Below are 15318 nucleotides of genomic sequence, written 5' to 3' on the forward strand. Positions count from 1 at the left end.
TGCTGTTCAGCTTCCAGATGCGTGCCAACTCCACATGTATGAGTCCAGCTTCTTCCTCTAAGGATGACTTGTAAGAAAACACAGAACTCGCACAAACATCTTGTTTTTATCCTTTTTGATTTGAGATAATTCAACAGGACAAACATTTTATTTTCAAAGGCTTGGAACAAATGATGCCCTAAAGGCTTTCCACTGTGAATTGAAATGTAGAACTGTATAAAAGTTATGCTTACAGTATGTTTTTTTCCAAAGTGAGTCCCATAAGAATGTTACTTTTCCCGTAACTTACTATCCTTGCCATTTCTTAAAGGGGCTCTTTGATGCTAATATTCAGGTTTCATAATTGTATTTTGTGCCTCTACTGTTTACAAGCTTTAATGTTCAAAAAGGTCTTTATTTTGGCCCCCACCCAGTCTGCTCTGATTGGTTAGCTGACCGGCTCTAATTTGATTGGTCAACCGCTTAGAAATGTCCCTACGACATCGCAAACAATGTGTTTGGCACACAGTGATGTCACTTTGTTACGAAAGTAAACGAAGGAGTCCAATCGAGGTGTTCAGGCATGGAGAAACTCCCTCTAGCAGGAACTTTGGGATTGTAGCCTTTGCAGACCATTTACAAAAAGGTATATAACACAGCACAGGAACGGGACAAAAGCATAACAGGGCCTCTTGAATGGACAAGCCGTATGCTTACTGATTAACTGCATCAGGTAGGATAGCTGGGATTACTTCATGCTTATAAAACAGTTAAGATTAACAATAAGCTGGAATTGTTCCTCAAACAGAACCCTCTAAAAACTTTTCCTTTACCACCAGGTTTGTATGACGTTTTTTTTTTTGCTGCTGCAAAGAATGATGTTCTACCCACCAGCAACAATAAACAGAAAGTCATGTGTGAGGGCAGGTGTATGAGAGTGTCTGCCTTTCCTGCTTTTCAAGTTTCAAGGTTTGCGCTTGACAATTGAGAACAGCTGTATGCTTTTTGTATTTGATTAACACAACAGTCCCCCTGCCAGCGTGTACGTATTATACCTCGGTGATGTTGAATACTCCTCTGCTTTTTCTGACAGCCGAGGATCTATTCATGGCTGATCACTGAGGAGAGAAGAGAGCAAGGGAGTGTGTGGGTTTGTGGATATCTGTCACTCACTTCACTTGCTTCATTTCATCAGTGGGAATTAGATTTGACAAAGTTGAGCTCAATATTAATATGATCACAGGAGGTTTTTCCGCTGCTGCCAAGATTTATTTCCCCCTCAGCTTAGAATCTAGTGTTTATTTAGCTCAGTTAATTATGTCATGATTCATGATTTGCGACTTTGATAAAGTTTTCTTTATAAAAACCTCAAATAAGCCATACTTTCTTACATGTTTCCCTCTCTAAATACCCTCCCATCATGATGTATTCTCTGCCTCATTCATATCTCACCTGCCCTCTCTTGCTTCACATCACCTTATCCCTGAATGTTTCCCCTGAATCACTGATCTGTACTCTTCCTCACCATTGCTCCTCCTCCTAGATGAATGGGATAATTATCTGTATTAAGGTGCATAAGATGTTGAGAGCATCGGTACGGCATCTCCTTCCGCGTCACCGCTTCATCGTTTATTGTTATCGCTCTCTGCTGCTCCGACAGCTAAAAAAGTGAGTGTCAGCTGTTATCCCATCCATCTCTATCTCTTCCTCTGTCATCTTCTTCTCTCTCCATGTGGCTGCCCATTCCTCTCTGCCCTCTGCCTGTCTCACTGAGCCCACCCACTAGTCCAGCCTATTTGATGGCTAAAATGGCCTGCAGAGACAATGGTGTTGTCATTTTAACTTGAGAGCAAATGCTTGTCTAATTGTGTTTGATTGTGACGCTGCATTGTACAAAGCCCACCACAGGGTTACTATCAGGTGTGAAGTGAGTTACATCTTGTCGGCTGATCCATTCTCTTTTATTTGTCCATCTTTGCTGACTCCACTCTCTCTGTCCTACCCCCAGCAGGACTCCTCTGATCCGTGTCCTGGGTCCCGCGGTGGACCCCACAGGGGCCCTGCTGCAGCTGAGGCCCCTGGTATGAGCCATTCTCTCTCTCTCTTTGGACCAGGGACAGGGATAATAGAGGAGTGAGTGGAGAACAGTACGACACCATCTTTGATGTGACGTCCAGCCTGCTCTCCTGTCTCTGGTTTGTTCTGTTGCTTAGCAGTGGTGGGTGTTTTCTCCCACAAGGCTTTCTTGTTCTGCTCCAGTGTCATTTGCGCTTGACAAGGTGCACAAAATACTTTCTGAATATTTGATTGATTTGGTTTATTCAGATGATTCTTTCACTCCCCGTATCGACCCACTGTCTCCCTGCTCCCTCATGCTCATCAGCATGATTTGCAGCTATTTATTATACCAGTGGAGGCCTGACTGTCAGCTTCTATGGTTTGTTGCCTTTCAGACGCGCTTCTCTGCAACTAGGGAAATGTCACTGTTATACATCAAGTAATTTGTTTGTTTGGGGAAGTCGATTTTTATTGTCTTTTCTTTGATTCATTTGCACCCTTCCATGTCCTCCTTCTTCTTTGCTTTAGATGCAAAACAGTCCTAACACCCTGGGTACAAATGGAACACAAGATGTCTGTGATTTGTAACAGAGGAATGATTCTTACTAAAATGTTCAATAAAACCTGCTAATGCAAACAATTTCACCTACATTTGCACATCCCATTGAAACCATTAACTACCCATTCCTACTCCTTCATTTCTCACTTGTTCCTTTATGTCTGCAAGGGCTTATTCAGCAAAGAGACAGTTCGTCCCTTATTTATTTGATTCCAATTCCAATTGCTTAGCTTGAAAGAAAATGTCACTATTTATGAAACACGGCAAGGCATGTACGTGGGTCTGATTAGCCCTTAACACTCTATCATTGACTGTACATTATGCACTTGATTGATTAATTAAGTGACTCATTAAGCTTGGATGATGTCAAAGCCAGCACTTCCTGACAATGTTGTGTAACTGGAAAAGGTGCAAGAATATCGGCTTGGTGGCTCAGCGGTTCAGACACTTACCTTATCAAAGCTGTGTTGTGAACTTTGTGTCATGTCATGCCTCTATCTTACTGCCCATGTTTCCTGTCTGTATTTTCAATCTGCTCTTCATCTGCTATGTGAATATTAGATCTCATTTCAGCACCAGGAGCTGTCCCATCTCTGTCTCCTGGACACTGAGTTGGACAAGCAGGTGGATCAGCAACAAAAAAAAAAGCTTCAAGGGTCCACAGACTATTGGCATACATGTATTTGTATTGTCTTTGAGCTCCATAAATCCAATACAAACACATATGAATAAAAAAATGTCAATATGGAGCTTAACATAGCTCTGCATGGACATGTTTCTACCTCTGGAACACTGTCTATCGGACGTTGACGTCAGAGCCTCTTCTGATTCTGAAGGGAACGATGACAGTTATCGGCATATCTGCAGTCAGATGATATGCCATCAACGCAGTGAAGACGGTGGAACTGCTCAACGATTGAGCGGCAATGACTATGATGTGGTAGCCGTTATGGCCGTGATGATTGATTGGAATGTATGCGTGGCTGATGCTCTCTTTGTCAGTAATCTGCAATAAAACACAATATAGTCTTATCTCAAGCACAAAGGCCATTTCATACCCTGTCAGAGTGAGGGCCAGTTAGACTAATGGATGATGACAAAATGTTGAAATGTATGAGACTAAATCCAATTGTTACAATGTCTTCCTCTCTTTTATATCCCTGACTGTTCCCGTCTAATTTGTGCAGCAGAGATTTTTTCCTTGCGCCTTGATCTGTATCGTGCATTTCAAAGTCAGTCTGTTAAGATCTTCCTCTTGATGCCCTCTAGGTGACTGAGAGTGTAGAATCTGTACCTGGAGGAGATTCCCTGGGACTGCTGAGGTCATTGCTGGGGTCAACTATTGAGGTCATGTGACAGATGACTGGGACAAATGTCCTCTAACATATACATCAATGACTGCTTCCGTGTAGCGGCTGTAATCCAGCCCTTCTTCAAGTAAGACACTATAACACACACACTGACACACTTATATTTCTGCCACAACTTAATGTGTCTGCATAACGTTTCTTGTACATTTATGAGATAATAAACCAGCCGACAGAATAGTTTGTGACCTGAACCTTTAAACTATACCACAGTATAAAATACCTAGTTGCTATATGTAAATGTACACTGCTTACATTTACAAGCATCTATTTTGTCCAAATGCATACAGTCCACTGACGTAAAAATATTTTTCCTGGTGAAACGCACTGCGGCTGCACAATAACTGAATATCGTCATGGTCGAAGAGTGTCAGCACCACCAAGTGGACTGTCAGATTATTAAAGCCTGCGAAATATAGACACAATGGCAACCTGATGAACACTGACAGGAACACTTAGTCATTTCTTCTTTCATTGAATCACTTACAGGAATGGACAAAGGCGCTCATGTCCCTTCACTTTATATCCAAACACCCGCTCAGAAGATTTAATCTCTAATTCTGGTGGTTGAGCAGAAAAAATGCTATTTCTTATTTACAACCGCCAGATGATGACACTTTTTTTAATACTGTCATAATGGTTTAAAGCCATATCACTAAGTCCCTCATGTCAATTAGTTATGTACTTGACCTTTCGTTATACTGTCCAATACATTTCTACCAGAACAAAGTAGAAATTAACATCAATGCAAATGTCACAGCAAATGGGTGAAATTATCCAAAAACAGGTGGATGTGGTTGATGTTAAAAAATGATTTAACGTCAACCACATCCACCTGCAGAGGTTTTTAACCTGGTGCGTTACACAGGTTTATACTTTCTACTTTTTTCTACTAAATTGACTTGTGGCCAATATCAAGTTGCAAACATATATTTGTGTAATCAGGTGAGTGTAAACCCACAATATGTTTACACTTCCCTTATTTGCCACATGCTGTCGAAGACATAACAGATGAACATTGTGTCTGTGTGTCCCTGGTGGAACTGAAGGATGAAAAGCTCAGTGGTGATGCATCCAGTTTGAAGGAGACTTTTTACTGCTATGACGCCTGTGTTTCAGCATTGCTCGAGGGGCCATACCCTCACTACAGAAACACACACACTCATCTGACATTATCATTTCAACCCAGTTATGTTAAGGCTTATAATGGTTTTGGGTTTCAATTAAGTTATGAGTAATTCTCACCTCCTCTTGTGAAGCCATTGCTTTACTTCCCTTTGTCTATTCATAAAGTTGGCAGACTACACTGAAGAAGTGCAGCTTGGATCAATAATATTGAGACAGCTGCTCTTTGGAAAATGAGCAGTCTTCTATAACACAAGACAACAAAAGCCAATGCTGAATCAGGAACACAAGTATTAGGAAACAATGTGTTTTAAAGTGGCAGCAAAACATGAGAAGTTACAGCTTTATTAAATCATTCCTTTTTGTAATCACATTTCTCTACCTGAATGTTTATGCTTACTTTAATAACAAACGTTTTTCTGTGGTATGCCCCCATTTAAAATGCATCTTGACAGTACACACTCACACACACATGCACACACACTGTGATGGGGCTCTGGCAGTATTCTAGCCGTAATTCTTTCCGAACACTTCATTATGACCAGAGCTCTCACTACAGTGGGCAGAAAACACAGGGTGCTGTCAGCCTGGGTCAAGGGGCTGGAAAAGTGTGTGGGTGTGTGCGTGTGTGTGTGTGTGTGTGTGTCTATTCTCTTTTATTGCAATATTGAGCAGCTAATAGGGCCGCTGCCTCCAGCTGAGCTTCTGTATTCTATTCTCCCGACCACTTATAAAGTACAGAACTCTCTGTTACTCTGTATCTTTTTAAGATGTATTTGTATTTGTGGCTCTCATCAAACCCTCCTCCCTTTTCTCATTTTACTAAGTGATGCTGTATATCTCCAGCCTCCTCTCATCTGGTCCAAGCAGCAACAGCAGCCCCTCACAGACTCTCCCTCCATCCCTCTCTTCTCCTCCCCTCCTTGGCATGGCAGCCTGTCATTAGTTCTGAGCTCACAGACTCATGGCTTTAATTTTGGCCTGCCTGTTTCTGTGTCTCTGACCATTTTGTATCTGGTTTCTTCACAAAGCTCTGCTGTATGTGTGTGTCTGTGTGTTCAGTCTGTAATTATATGGTATAAGCATTTGTGTACATGGTGCTTGTATTCCTCTTATCCATACATTGTTGTATGTGTTTGCATTCAACATGCATGCGGACCTTAGTCCAGGCTGTGTACCTATCCTATCCTGTTGATTTAACACTCAGACACACATAAACGTTCTTACAGTAACAAAACACACACAGAAACAATGCAGTTAATCAAGGTGATGTAAATAATATTTGTATGTTAATATGCAAATCCCCAAACCTGAAAAGAGGACAGGAAAGGAGCTGTGCTCTAGGTTATATTCAGACGTAAGTATTTTTCTCATAAAAGACCAAACACAAACTTCCTCAGGGTTTAAGAGCCTCTTTATCAGACCCAAGTCTCTGTGTGTGTGGGTGTGTTTGTTTGTATTACGCTATATATGTGAAATATGCTGGATTCAAATTCAAAGTGGTTTAGTCTCAGGTAGGGTTGTAACAAAATTATCAGATTTAGGAGGTGTTTTTCTTTATGCATAGTACACCGGTAATATAAACTTTAAGATGTGCAATCATTCACTTTCCTGTCTAATAGGAGAATATGAATTGTGTTTCCGGGCACAAGACAACTGTGTTTTTTTACAATTTTACAAGACCATAGACATCTTCAAAAAACTACTTGTGATTCATTTTAGTGACAATTAGCTCTCATTAACTTCCTAAACATAATGATTCAAACCTGGGATCTAGTTGGGTTACATAATATATGGAATTGGGGCAAGTCATACTTTGTCTTTGCCAGTCATTTCATGGGGATTAATGATTATTACCTTCACTATTCATAGGCTCATTGTAGAAGCCACATTAAGAAGCACTAACTTCTGCTGTTCTATTATGGATGCCAAACAGGGGCGGACTGGCCATCGGGACGTTCGGGACGAATCCCGATGGACCGGTACTGAAGTGGGCCGGTCGGACGATGTGGGCCGCTCGGATAAGTCACTAGCACACCCCCCCCCCCCCCGTCGACAATTTCCTCGCGGTATTTACTTGCGGCACCGAGGTGGGCCGCTCGGATAACTCACTAGCACTGCCCCCCCCCCCCCCCCCCCCCCCCCCGTTGATCATTTACCGAGGTGGGCCGGCGGTACCGAAGTGGGCCGGTCGAGAGTCCCGGGCTGATTTGTAGTCCCAGTCCGCCCCTGATGCCAAACGTGTATGTTTTATTAGATGCAAACATAAGAGGAGGAAAATGAGCACTGGAATTATTTAGAAAGGTGATATGACAGTACAGAGATGCATATCAGTGAATCGTCATGCCTTCAACATGTGGACTAGCGCGTATGTCTTCGGATCAGGGGAGCACAGGTTCAAACCCCACTGCAGTCGGCATGCCATTGTGTCCCTGGGCAAGACACTTCACCCCAAATTGCTCCTGTGGGGATTGCCCACAGTATTGAGTATGCAAGTCGCTTTGGATAAAAGCATCTAACAAGTAACATGTAATGTAATGTTTCTATAACTTTTATCTGTGCACCTCGTGTCAACGTTGTAATTTCCACACTTCTTTATCCCTGCAGCACTTCAGTCGTTCTGCCACCAGATGGCGACCCAGGACAGCTATTATTATTTTTGAAAAAGTTTAACTTGAGAATGCTTGGAACTGGAAGACACCATGCCGGACCACAGACCTACAACAAACTAATCCAGCAGGAAATATGCCCCCTCCAACTCCACCTTCACCCTAAACTCAGCATGTCTCGTGAGTCGTGAGCATGCTCGTGTAATGCCCAACCCCACTCCGGCGTTACCCAGACAACCTAACGTTACCATGGAGACATGCATACTCAAACTAAAGGTTTGACTGAGGGGATGCTAAACGCGGAACATATAAAAGAAAAGTCACGTAGCTATCGTAAATAATGACTTTTAATAACATAATTTAGCCGGATACTGTAGTTGTTGAGTAAATAATTGCACTTTGGCAGTTGTCATGTATTTCAGCTCGTGAGGACTTCACGGCTGTGCCTGTTAGCGGAGAGGTCATTAAGGTAAACTGCCGTTAAGCTAACTAGTTGCTAAAAGTTTGCTAGCTAACGTTTGTTACACCAATCTACAACACCCAAAAATGATAAATACATTTCTACAGCCAACTACGAATATGAAAATAAACAATGTTGACTGAAATAGTTATTGTGAAAAAGGCAGTGGTGTAAACAAAGTAACTAAGTAGATTAAACAATTCAGAGGTATGTCGTGTACTGTTACTCCACTACATTTATTTAATACCTTTAGTTACTTTGCAGATTTGGATTAATGATGTGAAAATATAATAAGACTTTAGTTACACCTGGAGTAAATTCACAAGCTACCCTGCAGCATGTAAAGTAATGTAAACTAGCTGCACCTTTACCAGCTTTGATAATACTTAAATGTATCAATAATTATATACAAAACACATCATATATATTTTTTCTGAAATGGGCCAATCTGCATGAGTACTTTTAGCTTTGAGTTGCCAATACTTTTGTACTTTTTCTTGAGTAACATTTTGATAGCAGGACTTTTACTTTTTCGAGAATATTCCTACACTCTGGTACTTCTACTTTTACTCAAGTGCAATAATTAAGTAATTCTTCTTCCACCTCTGGAAAAAAGTCACGAAACTTGGAAAAATGTATCGTTATGTCACTGCATTTCAGTTGTGTGCTCCTTGTGATAACAGGTGGAGAAAGCTTGGAAAGAAATGGATGACGAATACTTTAAAACCATTCGTCCGGTAAAGCTGGTTATTGGTTGGAATATTTTTTGTTCTACTTCTGTGGGATAAACACAGATATTGTCCATCTAAATTACAACCTTTTACATAATTTTTCTCTCTATCTTTTTCTCCCTGTACCCCTCCTTTAATCTCCTTTCACAGTTGTTTATCCAATGTGTGGCTTCTTCTGGTATAACCAGAGAGTCTTGGACAGAGGAAAATGAGCTGGCATTGGATCCATTTATTGTGGACACATCTCTCACAACCATGGTGGTCTATATGGGCGAGCATGACAAGCTGCATGTGGAATACTCCATGCCTGAAAAGGTATGGCACAATGTTCTTCTCACTTTTAATACTGTTAATTGTATTTCAAATGAACCATTGTCCAAGAGATCTCTTTTCCTGTACAGAATGTCTCAATCCAAAATCCAACTACCTTACTGTGTTTTTCATCTCTTCAGGTGGTGCAGCCCTTGTCCTCTTTTAGCCGCATGGAAGGAACCATAATCACAGCTGAGACCTTTGATGCGGTGATACAGTTTAGCACAGGCGGTTCCAACCAGAAGGTTCTTCATGACATGACCTGTTTGCATGCCCCCTCAATTGCCCTCACCTCCTTCAGTGGAAGGAGCACCAAGAATGATTATACCAACGCCATTCACTGCTATCTTGCTAGCATCACAGGTGGGTTCCTAAGTGGAGCAGAGAGAGAGACAGTTAAGACAATTAAATGACAAGTCACAAGATAACATAAATGCTGAAATGTTCACAAAGCCACATGCGCTCCAGTGTTACACTATTTTATTTTCTTACAGATGATGTGTTTCACAATGAGGGCTACACAGTTCTATACATCCCAATGGAAGGCCTACAGTGCAGCCCTGAGGTGGCCAGCAAAGACAACAAGCTGGTGGATAGAATGGAGGGTAAGATCCTGATACAGCTTGTGTGTTTGGGAGGGGGGTTGGGGTGCCTTTCTTTTTTTCTCCCATCTCTGTGGAGTCTGTATCTAGGAGGTCACACCTGTTTTTGTTCAAAACAACATTGACTTTCCAACTCTTGAGATTGTATTTAATGCTGTACTGGGCTCACAGCCTCTCACTCACATCAGTCTAATTTGTTTATTGTTTTTTTCTATTCTACTCTTTTTCCACCAGTAGTCTTTCTTTCTCAAATACCTCATCAACTCTCCTTAACATCAATTTTCTGATTTTAACATTTCCTTCATCATATTCCCATCCTTCCATCCTTTGCTGCATCTGTCATTCTTATCCGGACTATTTCTCTTCTCTTTCTTATATATTCATTCATTTAATTTAAAATATGGAGAAAACTTGCATCTATTTACCTTTTCTTACACCTTTTCTCTCTGTTATTAGTTATTGCGGTCCGCTGGACGGATCAGATCAAGGAGCTACTGAATGCAAAAGCAATAACGAATATGAAGGACAACTGCGGCCCCCTTGAGGAGATAGCCTTCTGGAAGAGTCGCTCTGCCAAGCTGTTGAACGTCAGCCAGCAGCTACAAAAGCCAGCGGTCAGGCACATCCAGAACATACTGAAGCTCTCCAACTCTATGTATGAACAGCGCTTCAGCAATCTGGCCAAGGAAATACAGGTACTACACATCTAGAATATCTTCATCAACTCTTACTCACTGACCAACAAGATATTTGTTCACTGGTTCTGCTATTTATTACAACATTAACGCATGACTTTACCAACAATTGGAAAATGTTGGCATATTATCATCTTCACTTTGTGTGTTTGTGTTTGCCTAGGAATGCTCTCTGCAGGCCCAATCCAACCTGCTCTACCTGTCCATACTGAAGGAGCCATTTGAAGAGCTTACCCAGCTCAAGCCTAGCCAAGTTGCTCCCAAGCTGCGACACATTGTCAGTCTCATTCGCATCATCTGGGTCAACTCCACAGACTACAACAGCAGCGAGAGGATCACTGGTCTATTCCGCAAGGTGCCTGCAGTTTACCGCATCAGATTAATCATGAATTCAAGTTGTGAATCACCTTGTACTTAAATATGTTTCTATTCTAGTGAGAATCATTGTTACTGAAAACCACTTCCACTCATTCTGGGTGTTCACACATCAGTTACAACACCCTGAGAGTGAATGCACTGAATTCAATGCCTGATCACAGTTTTCATTACCTGAAGAGCTGGATCATTTCACTTCAATTGCAAGCTGTTCAATCTAATTATTTTGTAAGTGTTTGAGTGCATACATCTGCTGCTGTGGCTGATGCTACATTGATAACCTGCCTGATAGGGTGAGCAGTAAAACAAAAAAACATCCTTTTTTCCATAGCTGATGATGGACATTTTCTGAAGCTGAAAGTGACAACGTTTTTTTCTTCTGTTGTGTTGCAGATGACTAATGAGATCATCCACCTGTGCTCCAATAGCCTCTCTCTGGACAAGCTCTTTGGGGGCTATGTGTTATCGAGCAAGCAGAACCTCACAGACTGTATCCAGTGCTGCCTGGCCTGGAAGGACATTTACCTGCATGCCTCACAGGTTCACCAAAAGTAGGAGAATATCTCACATTTGTAGTGACTCTACGCTTTGTCATTAGGGTTAGAGGCAGACACATTTTTGGAATGCAAGACAGTTCTTTTCACAAACAACTTATATGTGTTAGATTTCAAATATTGTAACTTTACCTCTGCTTTTACATCAGGTATTCTCCAAAAAGATGGGTCTTGGACCAAACCAGCATTTTTGTGGTGTTTGATGTTTCGATTCAGAGGTTCAAAGAGTTGCTTGAGGTAAATGTTCCACACACACACACACACGTCTTCAGCAAAAAAATAACAATTCTACAAGCAATGTTTCTTCATTGAACATCTCTGTTACAGTATCTTTCTGCAAATGTTATGCCATGAAAAGTGCTAAGGTTGAAAAAAAAGGTATAAGTATTGTGAATGATTGCAGTGAGGTTGCATTGACACACATTACGCCACAATAGGAAATGTCCAATTGTATTATGTGTTGTCATTGCAATTTCAACAGATCTGAGACAAATACAGTAATAGGGGTTACTGTAGCATTTGTGGACTTGCTTTTCTCATTTCTTTCCAATTTTCTTTGTGAGAATATGTATCTACCCTCTATCCCTGCTATTATTGAACAAGCCATGTTGTGAATCAATTCTCCATAAATGAATGGTATATGACCTTGGTTATATTTCAAATCAACCGTCATTTCACAATGTCTTGACTTTTTGGATATCATTTTCTCTTGCTTTGTGCAGGTATGTGACTGCCAGTATCAGTTTGCCCGTTGGGAGGATGGTCAGCAGAGGCCCCTGCCGTGCTTCAGCGGTTGCCAGGGACCAGAGTTCACCCACTCCCTCCTGGAGATAGAGGGCAACTTCCACCGGAGCCTGAAGAACCTGCACTCTCTTGACCAGGGCGTCCTTGATGTCGAGAGCTCCACATGGGGAAATGCATTCAAAAAGTAGGTGTTTTTCTCATTAACACATTTAAACTAGGACTAAGTTTAATTTTATGAAAGTATAGGCTGCAAATCTTATTCAAATCTCTTAACACAAACAAAAATTGGCAAGACGTGCACATTTTTCCAATTTTGATAACCAGGGGATATGTTTTTGCGTGTGTGTGTGCTTGTACACACAGGTTTCGTGCGTTGGTGAAGGATCTGGAAATGTTAATGCAGAACCTGATCAAATCAGTGTTTAAGACGGTGACCACAGTGGAGGAAGGAGTTCGGCTTCTTGACATTTTTAGGCCAATGTCTACTCGAGAGGTGTGTATCTCACAAACACACACGTACATTCACTCAATTCACTTTTAAACCACCAAACATATATCAATACATTAACACTTTCTATCACCTTATATTAATTAAACCTTTAAAAATAACTATACAGGGTTATTGTCGGTTTCTTACTCTTGTACAATTCGTGTACTCATTCACTTCCATCCTATCTACCCAGGCCATTAAGCGGACAACAGAAGAGAAGATGGAGCAAGTGTACAGCATCTTTCACAAAGAGCTCAAAATGGCCAACAAGGAGCTGAACCAGAGGACGAGGTCTTATCCTGACCACATGGCCCGGATGGCAGGCGAGGCCCACTGGGTGAGGGCCCTCAAGCAACGCTTAGAGATGCCCATGGAGGTGAGTTCATTAGACTATACGCTACTCTATTCCCTTTTCTACTTGTACTCAACCGTTACTTTCCACCACCATAAGCAGGATGCAAAGTAAGATGTTTAGTTAGAACTCTGACTCTGCTTTGGTTGAATTTGAACCATATGCTCTCTATTAACAGACGGTATTAATCTCTCCTTCTGGAGCTTCTTCCTTGATTTTTCTTCTCATTTGTCCTCTTTTGTTCCCCTCCAGGTGCTTCAGAAGGCCCACTTCATGCCTGAGTCAAACAGCCGCAAGCATGTCGTTTTAACCAATGCCCAGATGGTTCAGGTTTTTGACGAGAGGATGAAGAAGCACTTCAGCGCTTGGAGCCAGAACCTGGATACACAGTACCTCAAGAGACTGGAGCAGCCACTCCTGCTGCGCTGCAAGGACAAGACCGCCAAGCTGGAGGTCAACTTTGACAAGTATGTGAAACAAGCAGCACTTACACACAACACCAGTCATTCATTTTAAAATATACATTCAGTGTCTTAAGTACTGATGCTAATACACTCTATGACATGCTCGTACACAATATATATTAATGTTAAGGCTAATCAAATGTTTACATACATGACGTCTTAATTCATTTTGGTTTTTTCTGTGTCTTTTCTTGTCCAGCAACCTGTTACTCCTGTTCTCTGAGATCCACTACTGGGATCGACTGAAGTTTGAGATCCCCCAGTGTGTGTCTGACATTTACCAGGACAGGGACGAACTCCGAGGCCTGAGGGAGAGAGCACTGCTGCTGACCAGGGACTACAACAGGTCTGACACACACACACACACACACACACACACACACACACACACACACACACACAGAAGCGCAGAAGAGGACGAAAACATGAATTAACTGAACAATTGATGTATGATATCAGGGGCCTGATGTATCGTAATATTGTAAAAATCAGAAATGATTCTTGGAAGGGACTGTGACTACCACAAACCTGATGTAGTTTAGTCTATCAAATATATATATATTAGGGCTGTCAGTCGATTAAAATATTTAATCGCGATTAATCGCATGATGTCCATAGTTAATCGCGATTAATCGCAAATTAATCCCACATTTTTTATCTGTTCTAAATGTACCTTAGAGGAAGTTTTTAATACTCTTATCAACATATGAGTGGACAAATATGCTTTATGCAAATGTTTGTTTATTATCATTGGAACAATGACAAATATTCTCCTGAATATTTTCAACACAACAACCTGGAACCTCTCTCTCTCTCTTACACTCTCTCCCAACCCTGTGTACTTCTCTGCACTGAGCCAGTTGCTCAAACAGACAAGCCTGTTTACAGTTGTCGGCGAAATGCCACTCCTCTGTCTTCATAACAGTCAAAGCATGAGACTGAAGTTCCCACCTAGGGTCAAAATAATGTGTGATGTGCAGTCGACACGTTGGATGCGATCCGAATTATCTCACACAGCCCCTCGTCCTCCACAATGTTAATTGTCCTGCAAGCTGTAGCCACCGCCACCCATTTAGCTATCGCTGTTGAGAGCTTGCTGCTCGTAGGCGCCGTGTTCCAGGCGTCTCCCCGGCAAACTTTCAAGCGTGGTCTGCTGCAAGCGAGCGGCAGGAGCGGGGCTGTCAGCATCAGCTGTGTGCTTGGCTTGCTGTTTAAAACACCTTTTTTTGTATCCATATCTCTCGCTAGAAACTCCCACCATCCAACTAACAACAACAACAACAACAACGTCAAGCCTTTGGACTCTGAAACTACGGGGCGGGCCGAGGACAAATACACATGCGTTAATCGCACGTTAAAATAATTAGTGGCGCCTTATTAACACGTTAACTTGACAGCCCTAATATATATATACATTTTTTTACCAAGCTTTTTAATTTTAAGTTCTTAGCTGGTAATATAGGATATACAATAATTAAAAATGAAAACACATTCACTCCAATTCACACAAAATCTCAGCAGTTGTCTGTAGTTGTTAACCAGTTAACTGAGCACACCGAAATTAACTAAATGCCCTTCTGTGTTGGTGTGTGTACGTTGCATGGGTGTGTGTGTGTATCAGGGTCATTGGGATGCTGTCTCCTGATGAGATAGGTCTGTTTCGCGAGCGGATTCATTTCCTTGATAAGAAAATTCAGCCGGGGCTGACCAAGCTCGAGTGGTTTTCTAAAGGGGCTTCTAATATCTTCATCCGGGAAGGTCTCCAGCACGTGAACAAGGTAGGAACACAAAGTGTATGCATAACTGATATAGCCACCTGTACAGTTACTGTAATAAATACTG

General features: G+C 41.7%; 1 protein-coding gene across 1 annotated transcript in view; it reads left to right on the top strand.

The window, feature by feature from the left end:
• dnah2 (dynein, axonemal, heavy chain 2) overlaps window positions 1–15318 on the top strand; it is a 162815-nt gene that overhangs the window by 109985 nt on the left and 37512 nt on the right. The window contains 15 exon segments of the mRNA XM_034136540.1: window positions 1988–2060; window positions 8841–8894; window positions 9039–9203; window positions 9341–9563; window positions 9695–9805; window positions 10259–10497; window positions 10661–10852; window positions 11266–11423; window positions 11576–11663; window positions 12149–12354; window positions 12534–12663; window positions 12854–13036; window positions 13265–13479; window positions 13676–13822; window positions 15098–15254. Coding sequence (XP_033992431.1) covers window positions 1988–2060; window positions 8841–8894; window positions 9039–9203; window positions 9341–9563; window positions 9695–9805; window positions 10259–10497; window positions 10661–10852; window positions 11266–11423; window positions 11576–11663; window positions 12149–12354; window positions 12534–12663; window positions 12854–13036; window positions 13265–13479; window positions 13676–13822; window positions 15098–15254 — 2341 coding nt within the window.

This window comes from Trematomus bernacchii, unplaced genomic scaffold (genome assembly GCF_902827165.1).
Source record: "Trematomus bernacchii unplaced genomic scaffold, fTreBer1.1, whole genome shotgun sequence".
Taxonomy (NCBI): domain Eukaryota; kingdom Metazoa; phylum Chordata; class Actinopteri; order Perciformes; family Nototheniidae; genus Trematomus; species Trematomus bernacchii.